Source organism: Peromyscus eremicus, chromosome 18, assembly GCF_949786415.1.
Source record: "Peromyscus eremicus chromosome 18, PerEre_H2_v1, whole genome shotgun sequence".
In the NCBI taxonomy this organism is placed as follows: domain Eukaryota; kingdom Metazoa; phylum Chordata; class Mammalia; order Rodentia; family Cricetidae; genus Peromyscus; species Peromyscus eremicus.
Window position 1 is genome coordinate 38599346 of NC_081434.1, and position 13766 is coordinate 38613111.

Consider the following 13766-nt stretch of genomic DNA (forward strand, 5'->3'; position numbering starts at 1 on the left):
CTGCTCTTACCAGTTTGATTTTAGAAGAAAGATTTTCTGGCAGTTTAGTCTTCAGCTGACTTGTCTCCTTGAATGTGGGTGGGAATCCACTCAGGAAGGCCAAGTCTTGCATCAGCACTAAGCCCGGGACTTCTTTGTCTGTCGTCTGAAATCAGAGGAGAAGACTAAACTCGCCTCCCGTCTCGAAGCTGGTGCGCCTCCACGCCTCCACTGTGTCCTCTGAGCGTCAGATTACATGCCACCGTAGTGGGCACTCACTGGCACCAGGAGGCTAGCCTCAGAGGAAAGGCTCTTAAGGAGCATAGCACGGTGGCTCAGGACTGCAATCCCAGAATTCCCAAGGGGAGGCAGGAAGATTGCAAGTTGAAGGCCAGATGGGACGACATAGCAAGACCTAAGGAAGACAGCTGTAGTATTCATGCTTTCATTCCAGTCTAATGCAAAAGTACAGCCAGATTTAAAATGACATACCAAGTAGGCTCTCCAGACTGTCTGCCTGCTGCTTCCCTTCAACAGTCCAGCATGGGCATCCTCCACTACAACAGACAATGCAAGAAACAAGTACATGTTTAACAAATACTTACCTGACTCTCTGGGAGAACACCATACAGAGCATTTTGGGGAGCTACTAAAATAGCATAATACATCATTTCAAAAAAAGTCGTTACAGACGATAAAATTAGCACATTCAACAAAGGAGGCACATGGTAAAGCAGTGTATGACCGAACACTAAATTCTGCACTGCCAAGAGATTTGTGCAGGCAGCAGCAACACGGAGGGCTTTGTGGAAACAAACTTAAGCTGGACTGAAAGGAAGAGAGGGTGGGATGACAGAAAAATCACAGCTGTAACAGCAAACCTGGACGAGAAAAAAAAATAACAAAACAAAACACTGTCTGACTACATGAAAAACCTCTGGGAATGTCATTAATGTCAAATAAGAGTAGCCAGACAAGGGAAGGGGGCGTGAACAACAGTAGAGGTGTTTATATGAAAACAAGCAGCTGCCTGATAGCCACTATTCCCTGAAGAAGCAACTTTCTCAGAGCTGGGGGTGGGGGGCACACAATCACAAGAGAAGCATGAAGAAAAGGGTAGAAGTGGTCACTGAAGGTGCTGTCGACATCCAGGACGGAGGGAACCAGGAGACACTCAGCGTGCCGGCTCCAATCTGGATCTTCCAGAGGGACAAAGGAGGCAGGTCCTACAATTTACAGTCTGGGGAGATGGACAGCAACCCTGGGCAAGAGGCTCAAGTCTGTAACAACAGAGCCTGGGCTCGGGTTGCAGCTGAGTGGGACAGCACCTGCTTAGGGTGCTCAAGGCCCGGGGAACGCTGCAGGAAAGGAAGTTCTGAAACAGTCTAACAGAAGGCCCTATAATCTTAACTCTCACGAAGTTGATGCAAGACGACTGTCATGAGTTCAAAGCTAGCCTGTGCACAGTGAATGCTAGAGCAGTCAGGGCCATACACAGTACAGTGTCCTATCTCAAAAGACCACCACCAGCAGCAACAACAACAACCCCACCCCTAAAAGCAGCAGCATGGATGTTAGGCGTGACCGTGACTTCAAAACACATGTATCAGGTAACTGTCTCCCCAGATAGAGGGGACAATATGCTGGTAAACTGGAGAATTCTAACAGGACTGGTATGTGTGATATAACATGCATGTAATCTCATCAAAGACTTCACAACATTCTCACGCTACCTTCATGTTTATGAGACAGACTGACTACTTAACAGGGGAGATTATGACCTAACCCATTCCGACCAAAGGGTGTGAATTACACAGCGGTAGCCAACCTGGAAGATTGCTTGAGAGGTCTGCCACGGCCCTTGTTTCCACCATAAATAACACACCAAAGTTTTGAAAGAAACAGGAAGCATGTTTGTGAAATGTGTAGACAAAGCTGACAGCGATGTCGTATCCGAGCTAATAGACTAAGGACTCTCCACGCTTTGGGCCACTTAGAACAGAGCATCAGATGCAGCATAATATCATCTTCTACAACCAAAGGTAGAATCCGTAACCAGGCACCACAAGCCAATTCTACAACCATCACAAGAGGTGTTCACCAAGAAACCGCGCTGGCCAGGCGGTGGTGGCGCACGCCTTTAATCCCAGCACTTGGGAGGCAGAGCCTGGCGGATCTCTGTGAGTTCGAGGCCAGCCTGGTCTCCAAAATGAGTTCCAGGAAAGGCGCAAAGCTACACAGAGAAACCCTGTCTCGAAAAACCAAAAAAAAAAAAAAAAAAAAAAAAAAAAAAGAAACAGCGCTGAGCTGACCTTCAAAAGGGGCAGAAACCAAAAATGTCTCGCTTTCCGCTTTAGCTCCACCACATCTCCTTCCCCTGGGCCACACTCACTGTTGCCTGGATTACGACACTTTTTGTCCCTCCTCAGTTTGCTCTCCCTACACACAGCAACCGGATCTGTACGGAACACAAGTCAGACTGTTGCGCCGATGACTCCCCCGGTGCACTATGGGTTAAAGACTCTGGGTTCAATGTGGCTGCCATGACCTGCTCCCTCCCAGTTCCCTAGTCTCATCTTGGCCTCCTTTCTCTTGTTCACTCTCTTTCACTCACTCTGGCCTCCTGCTCCTCAATCATAGCAGCTACATTCCTGATGCAGGACCTTTGCACTGGCCACTCTAACTCCCCGATAACTCTTTCTTCGGCCATTCATGTTACTCATTACCCCCTTCACGAAGCCTGTCCCTACCACTCAAATTTAGAATGTTCACACCCTTTCCTGACCCCTTTTCCACGCCCCCATTCGGTTATTCTCCATAGCATTCTTTTCTACAAAATATATAATTTACTTACTTGTTAATTATTTGCCAATTCAGGGCAGAGAATACGGCACCTGTTCATTCGCTCTATCTCTGTCACCAAGGACAGGGCCTGCACACTGTTAAGTGGATAGGCCTGCTTTCCCTGCAGAGCAAGCCACAGGGAGTACAAAGGTCACGACCACCTCACACATTTAAAATTTTTTTTAAATGCTGAGGATCATACACAGGGTGCATGCTAGACAAGGACTTTACCCAAGCTAGACCTACAGCCCAGTGAACATACTGTGAAAGCACCCTGGCAACAACCACCTAAAACCCAGAAGAGATCAAGAATGAAAGGAACACCCCATGGGGAAGGGGTTACATCCCCTCTCTATGTCCACTGGAAACACATTCCATCTGGGTATACAAATACGAGAAAGCTATTTGCAGTTTTTTCTGAAGGCCACTTTAGTTCGGAGGTAACGTGAACCGCCCTTCCAAGGTATCATTTCTTGTAACTGTTAACAGTTAAAAGCCACTTTGCTTTGGAGTCCTGGGACCAGGCTGCAGGGCTGGGCTAGGTGATGGCTAACCACACCTCTCATCTGAGGAGAAGAGGCTTGTATTCAGAAAGCTCACACTTTCCTTCCACCTAAAAATAACGTCAGGACTAGGAGCAGCATTATGGCAGTCTTCATGATATAAACCAGTGTACGGCCAAGTTTTCTCTCAATAATCAGTAAGTTACACAAGACACCATGAATTCCTGGGCAACTGAAGATAAATTCTGAGTTCTATTACACATACGATGGAGCTGGGAAAGCCAAGATAAAAGCATTATGAACAGCCCAGTCCTCCTATGGAAGAGATGGATGGGGAAGACCAGGAGATGGCTAAGAAGAGGCTGTGGCAGGAGCCAGGGCCCACCACCTGCACAGTGACCAATGGCAGCGAAGTATAATAAAAGACAAACAGGGAAGAGAATTAAGGGGACAGCTGAGCAGAACCTGCAACACCAGGAACGGGAAGGAGCTTACATCCACATGAAAAGCAAATACATACTACTGAAGCACAGTCTTCTAAGAGACAGTGAACCAACGAGGTGAGGAGTTTCAGGTTTATTTGCTAGTTCACACTAGGTAGAGAACTTTACAGACAGACAGAGAACCTCGGTGTCTGTTACAGGAGGCTGTGAAGGAAATGAAGTGAACAGGGGAGGAACCAAAGAACTGTCAGCAAAATAAAAGCAAGAGATAGGATGAGGTTGGTTATTAGTTCACCAGGTAAGAAGTACGGAAGAGGCAAAGACGCTCCCAAAGAGCGGGGCTGGAAGGTATGATGTGGACAGAACGGCACCCCGTAGTGTGGAATGGGCTCGACAGCTCTTATGGCACCCAAGTCAAATTCACAGCGTCTCCAGGAAGAGGTGCCCAACGCACAGGATGACTGAGAAGAGAGACCAGAGCTGGGACACACGCGTGGCCTTGGCAGTCATCTCTCAGCCCAGGGACTAACTACACAAGCTGCTGAGCCATCCATTGTCTTACAGACAGCAGATGGCGAGGCCTCACAGTTCTGGAGGCCGGGAAGGGCAGGTCCAACACAGCTGGTTCCAGGAGGAAGTCAGGGTCGTCTTGTCAACTTCCCAGGGGAGGGCTAGAGACCGCAGTATTAAAAAGGGTGCTAACTCTACTCATGAAGGCTTAGCCTTCACGCCCTGACCATCTACCACAGGTGCCATCCCATTGGGAGTTCAGATTTCACTGTGTGAAGCAGAAGGAATACAAGCCATTTCTGAATAGGGAGCAGGAATGCTCTGGTATGTTCTGTCCAAACTGCAGAACACAATCTCATCGAGTTATATAGTGAAAAATAAAACAACAAGAAACCAAAATAACAACAAAAAACAGCCTCCAGATGACTGTGAGCCAGGAAGTACTTTTTGTGTACCAGACTGAAGGTCCTCATAGGGTATTCAGAACATGGGCTATGATGTGTCTCATGGAGGAAATGCTTTGCAGTCCTTTCCTGATATGACAGATGGGTTACAATGCAATACAATAATGGCTCTTTGGCGTTTCTCTGGACATTTTTAGTTTATAGAATCACTTGTTTCATTCAGAATTCTGTTATTCTGAGTATCAATGACAACACGGTTTAAATACACACTCAGGGAGCTGGGCATGGTGGCACACACCTTTGATCTCAGCACTCAGGAGGCAGAGGCAGGTGGATCTCAGAGTCTGAGGTCAATCTGGTCTACATAGTGCATTCTAGGACAGCCAGGGCTGCATAATAGAGACCCTGCCCCCAACAATGAAACCTCCAATAATAATAATAATAATAATAATAATAATAATAATAATAATAATAATAAAAATAATAATAATAACACAGGGGCTGGAGAGATGACTTAGCAATCAAGAGCACTTGTTGCTCCAGCAGAGGACCTGGGTTCAATTGCCAGGACACACATGACAGCTCACAACTCTCTACAGCTCCAGTCCCAGGGGATCTGGCACCCTCTTCTGGCCTCTAGGCATGAGGGGCACAGACAGACATGCAGACAAAAAACACTCAACACACAAAATAATGAATAAATCTCTCAAGAAACAGGAAAAAAAAAATCTTACCATCCTTAGTACTGTCAAAAACAACAACTGACACATTAGTGGAAGGATTTTTTGGTTTGGCGACATTGAACATGTCGCTGGCAGCATGAAAAGATGGATACAGAGCCGGCAGGTCTTTCAGGGTGCTGTTGGCTGGCAAGGGCGGGTCCAGAACAAGCATGGGCACCTTGATGCAGTGCGTCAGCAGACACTCCAACTGCTTCTCACTGCGGAGACAAACAACACTTCAGCAGCGTCGCCAAGGCAAAGCTGTGGCCACCTCTAAATGAGAAGCAGCGGTTAAAATCCTGAAACCTCTACAAAACTGTCAAACCTTCATCCATCAGTTCATCCCAAGAACATTACGTTTTTTGTTAGGAAGTATGGAATAAAAATAACAAGACACACGGTACAGACACCGTTTTCAAACTTCTATTAATTGTAAGAGTCAAGGGTGATGTCTCATACTTGAAGGATGAGCAAAGGGGGTCAACCATGAATTCTAGGCCAGTGAAATCATGTCTGGGGGGAGGGGGAACAAAAAATTAAGCTTGTCACCAAAATTTGCTAACTTAAAAATTCATAAGAAATTAAGCACTTCAGTACTACCATTAATATATATGTGTGTGTGTATGTATATATATATGTATATGTGTGTGTGTGTGTGTGTGTGTGTGTATATATATATATATATATATTTGTAAGTCCGTTGAAGCCCCTTGTTAGCTATTTGGATAGAGATTTTGGCTAACAGTATCATGTTGCTGGATACAATTTATCCACCATGGTTAGAACAATATGAGCTACACTGGACATCACACTGATAGAAACAACAGCAAGTGTAGCCTGGTTTTAATGTGAGCATGTAGGAGACTTTCTACCTGAATCAAAGAAACGCCTTTAAAAATTACCTGAATAGAAGCAATAGGCACGTACCATGGCTAGAAAGTTCACGAAGTGGGAACCCTAACCAGTACAATGATGTTCAACCGTCTTAGCTAATAAACAAAGAAATGCACAAGAAAGCAGCCTTCACCCCATGTGCTCAGTTAGCTTAGCAACCCTCAAAAACGGTGAGTCCGTGTTAATTCAAGCACTGTAAATCTGTCCCTCTCAAACACATCTTGCCTCATAGCTCATTAGGGAACCAATGTGGTACTATATACACACTACATACTTACAACACATATACACACACTTATAACATGCCTGCCCAATATACTGAGAGGTATGAAGCATGAAAATAATGCATCGACATAGGAATGAAAAAGCAGGACACCTTAGGCCATAAACTATGACTGACAGTTGTGAGCTGAGTGTAGCTGGACATTCCTACAATCCCAGGAGGAGCAGGGGTTCAAGGCTATCCTCAGCTACGCGGTGAGTGTGAAGGCTAGCCTGGGCTATATAAGAGCTTCTTTCAAAAAATTAAAACAAAGGAGTGAAAAGACTGTTGAGGAACAAGGGTCAGGATCATCTCCACAAACAACCTCTTGAAAGTCTCAGTGGAAAGGAGCAGTTAAACGTTTCCTTTTGTCAGCGGGAGCTGTTTTAAGGACTCAGCCGAGCCAAGCATGGCTGAAACCAATATACCTACCTAGCAAGACAGATATATCTGGTTCTTGTCATGGGGCTAAATCCCCTTCCCAGTCCTTAAGTATATACAACCTGACAGCTTCCAAAGATAAGGAGAGATTAGAAACGGACACATAAATGATGGGCATAAATTTTACAGTCAAAACACAGGGTATAATTAGTTTGAAGAGGCCAAGAGAACAATGTACCAAGACGGATAAATGAGTACTCTGACCCTGCCAAAAACAAGCAGGATTTGGTTGGCCAGAGCACAAACATCTGAGTGCTCAGTCAGTCACGCTATTCAGCACTGTAAATTCTCTAATGGATGCACTTAACTGGGGTGTCAGAAACAGCAGGCGAGGGGCTGAATATGAACAGCAGCTTAAATAGAAAACACAACAGTTAAGTGCCTACAACGGATGATCCGGACACTTCATTTCAGCCCTCCAAGCTTTACTCTGAGGAGAAACCAAAATGCTTACCTCTTCTTTGTTGGTTCTGTTGTGTTCTTCCCAAGGATCTCCCTAATGAAAAGCAAACACAGCTTGTCACATATGCATGCATCAAGCTAGCGCTGGCCACAAATGTAAACAGGGAGAGTTTACGATGTTGCCTTTCTTGGTGACTTCACTGGAACCAATTTGCTAATAGGGAGTGTTACAATGCTTATGGCATTGAAAATGTAAACAAACCATATGTTCTGATGAAATGCTATCAGTAACCCTGAACTGCCAAATGTAACCAATAAAATTCACTTAAAATACCATCTTATTTTCCTTATAAAACATGGCTGCCAGTCATTTTAGGCAGTCTTATATGCCATGACAGAGAGAAGTCATTGCAGTATGTGGTGGAAATGACCTGCAACTGTGTACTGGTGACATTTATAAAGAAATAAGTGGGGAAGTTCTTAGCAAATCTTCCAGATGAGAGGGAGGGAACAGTGAGCAGCCGGCTCTGAGGGATCACTCTGCTCATTTCTGAAGTACATCTCCGAGAGCTCACAGCCACCCTCGGACTTCTTTTTCAGTTGATTTACCTCATAGCTTTCTGCTCTTCCTCCATCTGCTCCCGGACCTGCTTCAGTTCCTTGAGCAGTTCAAGGTCTGTGCCATTCACCCAGGTGTAGACCACGTCGATCGGCATGGGCAGACAGAGCCTAGGGCAAATCCACAAGTCCTCCAGCTTAATTGTTGGTTTCCACAACGTTTGGGGAAAGACTAGAACAGAACTTAGATTTAAGAATTTAGACTTAAGCCAAGTGGCAGCGGTGGCGCACGCCTTCGATCCCAGCACTGGGGAGGCAGAGGCAGGTGGGTCTCTGAGTTTGAGGCCAGCCTGGTCTACAGAGCAACTTCCAGGCCAGCCAGGATTACACTGAGAAACACTGTCTTAAAAAACAAAACACAGGGTTGGGGATTTAGTTCAGTGTAGAGCTCTTGCCTAGCAAGCACAAGGCCCTGGGTTAGGTCCTCAGCTCTGGGGGAAAAAAAACCCACAAAGGAAAAACAAAAAACATCAAAACAAACAAACAAACAAACAAACAAACAAACACAACATCAAAAAGAATTTAAATTTAGACATTATCAAGGAAACTCAACGAAAAGGTCACAGAACCATGGCATCCACGTTCCACAGAACCACGTGCTTTCCTGGGGCCACCATCGATGGGCGTGGCATCTAACAAATGTCATCCTTGTAAACTGCATTATGTTAGAAACGTCATGAAATTTCCATCGTTTGATCCTCACAACCACCCTATAAAAAAGTTGATTTATCTTTCCTTTTTAGAGGTTACCTGAGGGGCTATCAAGATGGCTCAGTGAATTCAAAAAGTGCTTGCCACACGAACCTAAAGCCCTGAGTTTGATCCCTGAGAAGATAAAGAGAACTGACTCCTGAAGTTATCTTCTGACCTCCACACATGCACCACGGCAGGCCACCGCCTCCATCATACACACAAACAACAACAACAACAACAACCACCACCACCACCACCACCATAGAGGAGAACCTGAGAGACAAAAGTAGCTCCTGAGAGGCCTTAGAGTTCTAGTGGAACTCCCAGGGTGTGCCTGATCATCAGACATGGATTTCTGTTTGGGTAATGAAAGTTCGGGAACTAAATGGTGATTACAGTCACTCAACACTGTGAATGCATTCGGTGCTACTTTCAACCACACACTTTAAAAACGGCTAAAATGCTAACTTCCGTACATTTTGCTACAAGAAAAGGTCAAATAGAGTGAGAATAAAGATTATCTGGGAGTAGAGGGTGTGGTCTTAGAACTCAGCTAAGGTTAGATAATCTCACATATCCCATAAATGCAGGATCAGCGGAACCAAATGTGGACAAATACAGAGCAGTAATCAGAAGCTTAGAGAGTAAAACACAGAGAAGACTTGTCCCCAGCAAGGCCTCTGCCTTCTGTGCTCAGACAGCTGCTGTAAGTCCAGCCCTTCTCTTCTTTTCCTTTGTTCCAGCTCTGGACATCTTTCTGATACATTAAATGACTAACCAGTGGCCTCTCCTATTCGCTACACAGGTCCTTCCTGTGTACAGTCACCACTGTTCCTGGTACAGTCTAGGCTTAGACATCCAACATGCTCAACTGAGCTTGAATGGCTGTGGACTCGTTGGGCCTATTGGCCTTCTTCCTCTTACATATCCATTCTTTTTTATTTATCTGCAGCTCAACAGGAGTCGAAGTTCTAAGCTTTGGCTTTGTCCACCCCACCTCACAGAGCATCCAACACGATGGACTGTGCCTGTCTTAGGTCGTTCTGGCCCATGACGGTGGCAACGGGCTCAGCTAAGTTTCTATATTATTCATTACAGCTAACACACAAAATTTTCCAATTAAATCAGACAAGGGCAGAGGTTATGGCCTTTGAATTTGTTTTTTGAAAAGGTTTGGCATAATATAAAAAGGCTATTTGATCCCTCCTGGATTCTTACTTACGTTTTGATTGGCAGGGTGGTACTTTTAATCTTTCTCCTTTTTAAGTGTCTCCTACAGCACATCTGGCAACAACTGGGAGCCACTAAGGTGACTCTACAGGTGTTAATGGCTCTTAGACATCCAACTCATATCCCTCCACAGGAGGTTATGCATGCCTGGCTTTCTGAAATTTAAAAGGCTGCTGACTGATCCTCCCCACCTGGGGTGACATCCCAGGGATGGATGCTCTTTGAGGGCTGACAGTCAATGAGGTTAACAGCTTGTTTGAAAGCCAACCTAAGACAGGCACAGTCCAGTTGCTGAGTCCCCCTGAGGCGGGGTCAACAAAGCCAGAGCAAAGAACTCCAACTCCCGCTCAGCACCCACATAATAAAATAAAAGGGTGGATATGTAGTAGGACAGGCCCATAGGGTTGAGGAAATTGGCTCAAACCAACTGCCAAGGCGTACACATAACATACTTCCTTAAGAGCCAACATGGAGTCTGCCTGAGGGCCTAGCAACAGGCACTGTCAGAGGTCCTGATCATGCCCAGCCAATGAGGGATGACCATGCAATGTCACCAGATTGGGACACAGCCCGGGTGCTGGGAAGAGGGTATATAAGGCCCTCCCTGCTATTGAAAAAAAAACAAGTCTGCTTTTTGCCTTTCATCTAACTCCTGGTGTCTGTGTCACTGACTCCACACCTTCTTACCCCCTCTCCCCCGAGGGAGCCATTAGGACCCTGCACCATGCTTCCATCCTCAGCACTAGGGAAAAAGGGCTGAGAATATGGCATTGTAGAAAAAAAAAGTAAAGTGTGGAGATGAGCCAGTTTGGAAGTGGAGGAAGAAACACTCCAGGAAGGGCACTCGGGTGTGCCCCGAGGCACACACACATCTGGGTATCCAAGAAAGTAGGAGACTGAGCAAACGGAAGAACCTAACTAGAAATGAAGATCAGAGAGGTAACAGGGTCCCACAGCTTTGTCTGGAAAATGAGGATGCATATGTGATAGCTGAGTGGTGAAGAGTCACCACTGCTCCTGGTACAGTCTAGGCTTCAAAATCCATCGCTCTTGGGACGACCTGCTTGCTTATGCTCACCATGTAGAGTTAAGAACTTGCAGGACACTCTCTTCTTTTCTTTCGTGCCACCTTTAGCCACTCCTTCCTCCCCCCCATCCACCCTTCCTCTTCGGCCCCACTGTCATGGAAGAGAACTCACTCAAAATATGACTCTCCCACAGCACTACGACACAGAGACTTTCTATTAGTTGTGAATGCTCAGTCTAGCTTCGCTAGTTTCTAGCTAGCTCTTTTAACTGAAACTTTAACCTGTTTCTCTGAATCTACCTTTGGCTTCGGGGCTTTTTACTGTTCTTTCCTTCTGTATATCTGACTTTCACTGCTTCTCGTGTCTGGATGGCTGGCCCCGGGCATGTCCCTGTTCTCTCATTCCTCCTCCTCTATAGCCTGGATTGCTCCTATTTTTTCTCTCTGCATTCCAGCTGCGCCTATCCTTTCTCCTGCCTAGCTATTGGCCATTCAGCTCTTTATCAGACCAATCAGGTGCCTTAGGCAGGCAAGGTGAAACAAATGCAACACATCTTTTTCATAATTAAACAGAGTAAACAAAGCAGCATAAACAAAGTAACACACCTTTACACAGTTAAAGTAATATCCTGCAGCATAAACAAAGTAACACACCTTTACACAGTTAAAGTAATATCCTGCAGCATAAACAAATGTAACACATCTTTGTCTAGTCAAACTAATATTCCACAATAGCAGGGTTTCTCTGTGTTACCTTGGCTATCCTATAACTTGCCATGTAGACCAGGCTGGCCTTGAACTCACAGCGATTCACCTGCCTGTGCCTCCTGAGTGCTGGGATTAAAGGTGTGCACTACCAACTTCCTAGTTTGAAGGGATTCTTAGTACACTTTACAATCAACAACTTTTTGCTTAGGCATGTACATCTTCCATGACACAGACAGCACCTGGGGCAGAAGCAGAACTACGTGCATCTTGTGTCCTGCTTTCCTGGTCATGTATTTTCTCTCCTCCATCTCCAGGCTCTCTCTCCCCTACTGCAACAATATTCATAGCTTTCCCCTCCAAGTTTTTCCTGCCCAGGTCTTTCCATGGTTCTCAAACAGTAGCTGACTGACAGCTACATAGAGGAGTTTTAAGTGGAGTTTCTAAATGCACAAGTCTAAAGTGGGACCTCAGAATGCTCCTTTCTGAGAGGAAGTTCTCAGCTAATGCAGATGTTGCCAATGAGAGATCAGCCGACTTCTGTAACTGTACCTCACTTCCCCCTACCACACTGCCAGTCCTACACCTAAGATTAGTGACTTTATCTTGTCCACCACTATTTGCTGCCTAGAGTCTAGAACAGTGCCTTGTGTGAGCAGGTTAATATATACTAGTTAGATAAGTAAATAATTCAGTTAAAATTTTTATTATTATTACTATTACTGTTATTTGTATGGGTGTTTTGCCTGCATGTATGTCTATGTACCCTCTATATGCCTGGTGCCTGCAGAGGCCAGAAGAGGGTGTTAGATCCCGTGGAACTGAAGTTACAGGCAACTGTATGCTGCCATTTGGGTGCTGGAAATCAAACCCCAGGCTTTGGGAAGAGCACTCGGGTTCTTAACCACTGAGCCACCTCTCCAGCCCCAATAACTACAATGTCTTCAGCATACATGTGTGTTGCCCATTAATATCTGACTCAGTATACCCACATATAAATTACTTAGGGTCACTTTAACTCCCAACCTCCCTAAGGGTCTTCATTCAGACTAAAATTCTTTTTGTTTTGTGTGTGTGTGTGTGTATGTGTGTGTGTTGTGTTGTGTTGTGTTGTGTTGTGTGGGTGCTTGTTTCTTTGTATCAGTGACGGCACATGCTCATGTGAGGAGTGCAGAGGACAACTCTGAGGAGTCAGTTCTCACTGATCCACCGATTCGAGACAGGATCTGCCTTTCTGCGACTGTGTACCCCAGGCTAGCTGGGCCACGATCTGATTCTGTCTCTGCCTCCCATCTCCACTTTAGGGGTGTACTGGGATTACAGATACAAGGCTGCGTCTGACTCTTACACAGATTCTGAGCAACTAAACTCAAGTCATTAGGTTTGTGTGGCAAGCATTTATACAAGAAGAAGAAGAAGAAGAAGAAGAAGAAGAAGAAGAAGAAGAAGAAGAAGAAGAAGAAGAAGAAAAAGAAAACTTCTTGATGCAATAAATTTTCCAAAGAGAAGGTGGGAAGGGATGGAAGAGGGAATACATATTCTTTACTTCTCCTGGCAGAGTAATGACTCGTTCTTAGTGGGCTTTAATAGAATCAAGAGATCTAGGTAAATGTTCAGCCGAGGAAAACAACTCAAGTTCGTAAGTCATGTATCCATTGGCTCTTCAAATGAGCCTGTTATCACATGCCCAGCTTAACATGAGTTAAAACTGAAAACCTGAAAGAGGTCACATGATCAGCTCATGGTCACAAGTCAGTTGTTTTTCCATCAGGCATGGCAGTGATGAGTCTCAGCCCCAGGCCACGATCTCGGTTTCCAGAGCAGTGAGGCTGTGACTCAGTACAAAAGTGACGGCGACAAAAATGTGATACGATTTGTATTCAAACCCCTGTTTAAAAGTAACCTTTAAAGTCATTTAGTTCCACTGTAGCGGAAAAAACCCCCACAGAATTAAAACAGGATTCACACACAATTTAATACCCATGTTTTACACATGATGAAAAAAAGGCCTAGAATGAATGAATGGCTGCCTCGAAGTCAGTAGCAGTGGATGATAGACAGTTGCTTGTTACTAACAGAGACTGGGATT

At 45.2% G+C, this 13766-nt stretch overlaps 1 protein-coding gene across 1 annotated transcript in view; it reads right to left on the reverse strand.

The window, feature by feature from the left end:
- The window catches only part of Gnptab (N-acetylglucosamine-1-phosphate transferase subunits alpha and beta), a 75457-nt gene that overhangs the window by 39897 nt on the left and 21794 nt on the right, over positions 1-13766 (reverse strand). The window contains exons 3-7 of the mRNA XM_059245258.1: positions 8014-8133; positions 7457-7498; positions 5418-5623; positions 472-536; positions 11-145 (exon numbers count right to left, since the gene is read on the reverse strand). Of these exons, the coding sequence (XP_059101241.1) occupies positions 11-145; positions 472-536; positions 5418-5623; positions 7457-7498; positions 8014-8133 (568 nt within the window). The remainder of the gene's footprint in view (positions 1-10; positions 146-471; positions 537-5417; positions 5624-7456; positions 7499-8013; positions 8134-13766) is intronic.